The sequence below is a fragment of the Fukomys damarensis genome, unplaced genomic scaffold, assembly GCF_012274545.1.
Source record: "Fukomys damarensis isolate Sample0158 unplaced genomic scaffold, DMR_v1.0_HiC HiC_scaffold_9, whole genome shotgun sequence".
Taxonomy (NCBI): Eukaryota; Metazoa; Chordata; class Mammalia; order Rodentia; family Bathyergidae; genus Fukomys; species Fukomys damarensis.
Genome location: NW_022900921.1, coordinates 21,543,449 through 21,549,889, shown reverse-complemented (window position 1 = coordinate 21,549,889; position 6,441 = coordinate 21,543,449). Strand labels below are relative to the sequence as shown.

Sequence of the window (6,441 nt, the reverse complement as noted above, 5' to 3'; positions counted from 1 at the left end):
CTCTCTCTCTCTCTCTCTCTCTCTCTCTCTCTCTCTCTCTCTTTCTCTCTCTCTCTCTCTCTCTGTGGTAATCTTCCTGCCTCAGCCTCTCAAGTGTACAGTCTGGTTTTCCAGACCAAGAATACTGCCAAGTATGATCATGAATGTATTCATAGTGCATACTCTGGGTTTCTGGTTTAATTTACTGGACTGCTCTCATAGGAAGGAGAAAGAACGCTAATAGCCTCTGTCCATTCCGATTCCCTCAGGGAGAAGTGAGGAACACAAACCCAAAGCCAGACTGCCTAGGTTCCAGCCCCAGTTCTGACACTTCGTAGCAATGCAATCACAGGCAAGCTACTTACTTCTGCGCCAGTTTCTTACGTATAATGCAAACCTACCAGGGAAGCAATAGATGAATTAATTAACTAAAACCCTTGAAAAAGTGTCTGGTTCACTGTATGAACTACATACCTGTTTGCTTCTGTTATTACTATCATCATTACCTTGACAGTTTCCATCCAGCGTGGCTGTTTGACTTGATAGTACACGACAGAGCGATACTCATTCATGGGCTTGTCCCCAGCACCCACACAAATTGCATTCTGACCCAAGAAAAACAAAAAGAGAGAGAAAACACTGGAGAGCTGCTATTTTCTGTGGTTGGGCAATTTGGGCCCTAAGCTGAGTCCAGTCTTAGGACCTTGGATAACCCTGCTTTTCCTAACCTTCTGCCAGGGACTATGAAGCCCCTTTTACATGATGGATTTCTATGTGAGCACGCTTGGCCCAGGGATGACAGCTGCTTAACTACAGAAATTCTATTACTCCCACCCCGGAAGCCGCTGAAGCATAGCAGGCGCTGACATGACTGCCTTATTGCAGATGGTAACCATCCTTGGAGTTACTGCATGCTGCCCGTCTTATTAATCCTATTTGTTTCCTTGATGTGAAATGTGCATAAAGTTTACAAACAGGCTCAGACCAGCCAGGCAGCACTGCTTCTGACGGAGTTCTAATGCTAACGTACCAAGTAGGCAGCGGGATTGCTGGGCGGTGAGAGACAGCACCAGCTGGAGAAAGATTCCTGGGTGCCCACCATGGAGAACAAGCCTGAGACTTGGGGATGGTGATTCCATTCAGCCCACAATGACGGAGCATCTTGGGGGGCTGGGCCCACGCTTCACCCCAAGGAATGGGGGCGAGTCAGGCACTGAACCTGACGTAAGCTCAGTTTGTGGAGAGGACTTAGGCCAACTCATTGGTCACTGCAGATGTGAAATGTGACGATGGACAGACAGACTACAGAGACACTGAGGAGGACACTTAGGCGCGGCTGAGGATTCAGGGAAGATGCCTGGAAGATAATGAGAAAAGCCTCTGAAAGAAAGATCTCGAGTTGGGTTTGAGCAGAAACGTGGGGGAAGCACTGTGAGTAGAGAGCGAACATGGAACATGCATCCCCCTGTACGTACTTATTCTTTGCCACAAAATGACCCTCTGAGTTTCAGAAAGGAATGAGGAAATCAGGAATTATATTCAAATTGTATTTACCAGCACCTGACTCGTATTCTCTCTCTCCCTCCCGTCCCTCTTCATTCAGCAATTTTAGCCACAACACAAGATCCAAGCTAGGACCACCCAGAAAAAGCCTAAATGTAGTTTTCATACCAGAATAATTACTTTTTAATCTCAGCCTCTGGACTTCTAGGGACACGATGATTGGTTTGGGAACCCTAGATCCTAAAACTGTAGCACTATGTGACTCTGGGCATTTTTATGGTGAGCAAGCCCATACCTCTCCCCAGATTCGTCACCTGACCCCATTCTTCTCCTTGACCCCCACCTGGCCTGGTTGTGCCACTAAAGCTGGTCATGGGTAGGTGCTCTGTGACTCCCAGAAAACCAAGCTACGCTGTGGGAAAGCGGACCTGCCATTCTCCCTGGGAAACTCCTGCTTTGCTTCCAAGGAACAAGAAAAGAAAAAGCTCAGTTTCACTACTGACAGATAATATCTACTGAAAAAAAATCCATTTGAAAATAGAATAGAGAGCTCTCAAAGCACTTACCTCGTAAAACAAAGAAAACCAGTGAACTGGAAATGAAGGAGGATGCTAACCTCTTGGTTTTCTATTGTATGAAGCCTTTCACAACTTCTTGAGGCAATGAACTGAAACATTCTTCCAAAGGTTTTCAAGCCACCTAGAGAACACTTTGTAGCTAGCATCTTCCAAGCCCTTTACACATGCCACCTCACTTAATTCCAACCTCACAACCACCTCTGATGACTACTGTCAGTGTTCCCATTTCCCCTCCAGGTACAATGAGGTCCAGAGTGGCTAAGCACTTGCCCAAAAGATGGTGGAACTGGGACTACTTCCCAGATCCTCCAGCTCCTATCCAGTGTTCCTCCTGTAAAAACCCAAAGGCCTTATAGCCTTACAGAGATTTATATGTAGTGAGATTTATGGGTTACAGTTTCTGTAGCTTCAGTGAATCTGTAGCTTATAAAATCTGAAAATATACACACACACATATATATATATATATCTCTGGCAAAGGTAAAATTGCTCTGTAGCAGGCAACTGAATTTCACTAAACTATCTTGATGATGAAAATTTTTTAATTTCCTCAGAATAAAGGAAAAGGTCTCAACATCATACTGGGAGAGACCAAAGATACCACCCTCACCTGCAGCACCGAGGAGATCAGAATGAATGTTGTCATGCGTTGAGATGGCACTGTGACCAGAGCATGAGCCCAGTTCTAGGGACAATACAGATCCCTGTATGGCTCAAGTAAGACTTAATCATTTTCACATCATCCATTCTCATGGCCCCCAACTGATGGCAAGAGGCCCTGGTGAATGTAACTCGGGGTCAGTTGAAAATCTGAGACTCACAGAGTCTACAAGCTTTAGTGCTGACTTGGTCTCGGAAGAGATATCTCAGCAGGAGAAAAAACCATCCTCCCAACACAGGCCCTGCTTACTCTGTGGGAACCCGTGAGGAAGGTTGACAGCATGGATGTGAATGCACTTGTGAAGGATGCGTCCCACACCAAGGCCACATCATGGGAAGATGCCAATTAGCACCTGTAGGTGAGAATCAGGCCTGCAGCTCATTATACCTTTCTAATAATAATGACTAAATTTAATGAACACCTATTACGTAGATTACCTCATCTGATATTCACAAGAATAAAGTGTCATTACTGGTCCCATTTTCAGGCAGGCTCTCAGATTTAGAGAGGTCATGCAACCTGTTCAAGGTCATGTTACTAATCCAGGCTGTTCTCAGCTTTGAGCCTGGCTGCCTGGCCCCAGAGCTCCTGGTCTTAACCACTGTGCCACACTGCCCCTAGCCCTTGCCTCCAGCACCTCATGCTGCCTGGCCTCAAAAAATCACAGGTGTCTTGTCCCGGCTGCATCTGGGCGTTTTCACTTCTCTGGCAACTTGCTCCAGGCTGGACTGCCAGCTTGACTCCCTCAGTCTCCTCTGAGGGCTTCCCTTCCAGTTGGCCTACCTTCTGTGAACGTTGTTCTCCTCCGGTTACGAAGCATTCACTGCACAGCAGGTCCTACCTACTATTTGTTTAACCTGCAACTCCACGAGCATAGGTTACCCTTCCTCATTTACAGATGAAAATCCTCGTCCAGGATCACACAACTAATTGGGAAAGAGATCGGAACTCTGTCTGACTGAGAGCCCTCCCTATTAGCTTCTGTGTTATGGCCCCACTGTATATAGCAAGGTCCTTGAGACCCCAAAGTGACTCTACCCTGTGGTCCTACTCTGCCAAAGATGGTATACCTGGAACAGGAGAAGAAACTGATATTCCTTAAGGGTACTATTCCCTAGTAGCCCACAATATAAAATGAGAGTATTTGAATATACTCTGGGATGCTTAATTAGACAGTAATATTTATTTCCACAAATAAGGAAAGAAAGCCTCTCATGGGCTTACTTAGCATTTCAATAGTCAATCAACTGAACACCCCATAACTTCCCTAATAAATGAAACTACAAATTACCACCATGCCCTACAGTTACCTTTCTATATCAGCCTCTGGAATGTGAGCTTACTATTCATCTTTGATAAGTGCATCTATTCAGCCTAGGTATAACTTGAAAGGATGGCAGAGGTGAAAGTGAGAATAGTTCAGATAGGAGATAAGATACCTGCTTGCCTGCTAACTGTTCCTTCTCATCTTCCTTCAGCAACACGGAAGAAGGCAGGCATATCAATGTTTAAAAATGAGGCTGAGGTTAAAAAGTTCTCCAACAGGTATTAGATAAAAATAACTACAAAGTAATGGTCTATACATTGGTGCAATGCAATTTTCCTCTTTAGGTAAAAACCCTCAGCTCTTCCTTTATGTTCCTTTGAGCCAAGGGTTTCTCTTTTATTTTTCAGAAAAGTTTCATCATGTGATAAAAGGAGGAAGAGATAAATGCTAGGATTTTGCTCTAGGTAGATATTAATTAACGGGACCAGTTTCATGGACAAAAAAGATCTCCTTACACATAAAAAATAATTCAGACTCTTCCCAGAATTTGACAGAAGCCGATATCAGCCTCATTTTTAAAATGAGATATAAAGTAGAAAGTTTCTAAAAATGTACAGCCATTCTGGTGCAGCAAGCGCTTAAGAGGGCCTGGAATCTGCAATCAAGGCCCATCTCTGTCACCTACAAACTGTATGACCTTGGGTGAGTTGTTCTTCTTGACAAAGGTTGGGGTTCCCCATGTTAAGATAGGGAAGTGGTAAGGGAAGCACACCACAGTCCCCCCCGCATGTCAGTTGCTCTTGGGTACAGGGTGACAAATCAGGCCTAAGCTCCAGCTCCAAGGCTAGAACTGATAACTTATCAATCTTCACACCCCCTCTCTGATCAACACTCCCACTCTACTTTGCCATCTGATCCCTTACAGTGGCCTGAAAGGGATATCTGCCCATGCTAGACCTTCTGCAGAGAGCTAATTTTATTTTCAGCTAAGTATTTCAAAAGGACAAATTGAGAAGCAAAGCCCTCCCACACACTGGACATAACTGCTGACAACCTTAAAGGCAATGTAAGTAAATAAATGTAAACATGCATGACAAATATTGTACAGGACATATGCTGTATAAATACGGCCGTGTGCTTTGCATTCTTGAATACAGTCTGCTAGCCCTCTGGAGACCAATTTGCGAATAAGGCTTTCCACCCAGATTTCTAGCTGAGCGCTGGGGCATCGGATTAAGTGTTTGGAATATCTGCTTTGAGGACACCCTGAGCCCGTACACCAGCTCAAGGCTCTGTATTGATCTTCCTTCTTACCACGGGTTTTATCTGAAAAAAAACTGCTTGGGTTTCAACAAGAACATTTTAACTTCAAAAAGCTAACCTATAAACAGAGGCCAGGCCGAAAAAAAGAGAAGGAAGTGCAGCAGGAGTCATGACAGGAAAAGAAGAGATGCTGTAAAACTGCTTAGGTGGAAAGAGGTAGCAATGTGAGGTCTTATTATGGGATGCTGTGCTAACCATAGTCAAAAGGTGTAGCTTACAATCGTCAACACTGTCCCAAGGGCACCTTGGAACAAATTTGGGGAGAGGAAAAGCAAATTTTTACGGTCAGCGCCCTCCTTCCCAGCGGGGTCCTGTCATCCACAACACAGCTCCGATCCTTACGGGCAGCGTTTTGCCATCCTCTGCACACACACACATGATCACTTCCACATTCCTCTGTGTGGTCTTGTTGTACTTGTCAAAGTCACCTTGTAAGAGGGTAATGTAGATGTCGTTCCTGACATCCCCTGCGGCGGAAGAAGGGAGGAGATGTTAGAGAGGATCTCAGCAGGAAAGGCCTCACTAGCTAGAGGACGTGCAGGCCTGGAGGAAGCCCTATAATGAAATTAACACCAGAACAGCTCAGAATGAGCATTTCTCTGGAAGGCCAGAAAAGTAGGTAACAAGGGGACGAAGGAGCACTAGGACATCTATTGTGAAAAGGGAAGCAGGGTGGTCAAAAATTGGCCATGTTTCCTCTATGTTAAAATCATTATTTAATTTCCATCCTCTAGTGACACCTTCTGGGAAGGCAAAGGAAAGAAAGCTCCAAGAGAATAGATCTTGGCCTATAAATAACAAATAGTCTGTGGACCTCCACAGATCTTCACAGTACAGGAACACAATAGCTAGAATTTCTCTGCATTCTAGGAACATGGGGTTAGAAATGAAATGCAGAGGATTTCCAGGAAAGGGGAAATCAGAACAGAAAATCCTGTGAAGGAATGCACAAGAATCAAGATCTAGAGTAAAGCAAGGAAAAAGAAATCACAGGACAGGCCTCAGTGGACCACCATTCAACTATGAGGAAAAACACAGTAAGTCAGCAAGAATGACCATGGACAGAATTCTGAGATTCAGGTTTAAGGCAAAAAAAAAAAAAAAAAAAAAAAAAAAAAAAAAAAAAAAAA

General features: G+C 44.4%; 1 protein-coding gene across 3 annotated transcripts in view; it reads right to left on the bottom strand.

Annotated features, from left to right (window-relative positions):
- Dock2 (dedicator of cytokinesis 2) overlaps positions 1-6,441 on the bottom strand; it is a 418,217-nt gene that overhangs the window by 345,582 nt on the left and 66,194 nt on the right. For all 3 annotated transcript variants that reach the window (XM_010622200.2, XM_033761620.1, XM_033761619.1), the window contains exons 14-15: positions 5,654-5,778; positions 486-584 (exon numbers count right to left, since the gene is read on the bottom strand). In XM_010622200.2, the coding sequence (XP_010620502.1) occupies positions 486-584; positions 5,654-5,778 (224 nt within the window). The remainder of the gene's footprint in view (positions 1-485; positions 585-5,653; positions 5,779-6,441) is intronic.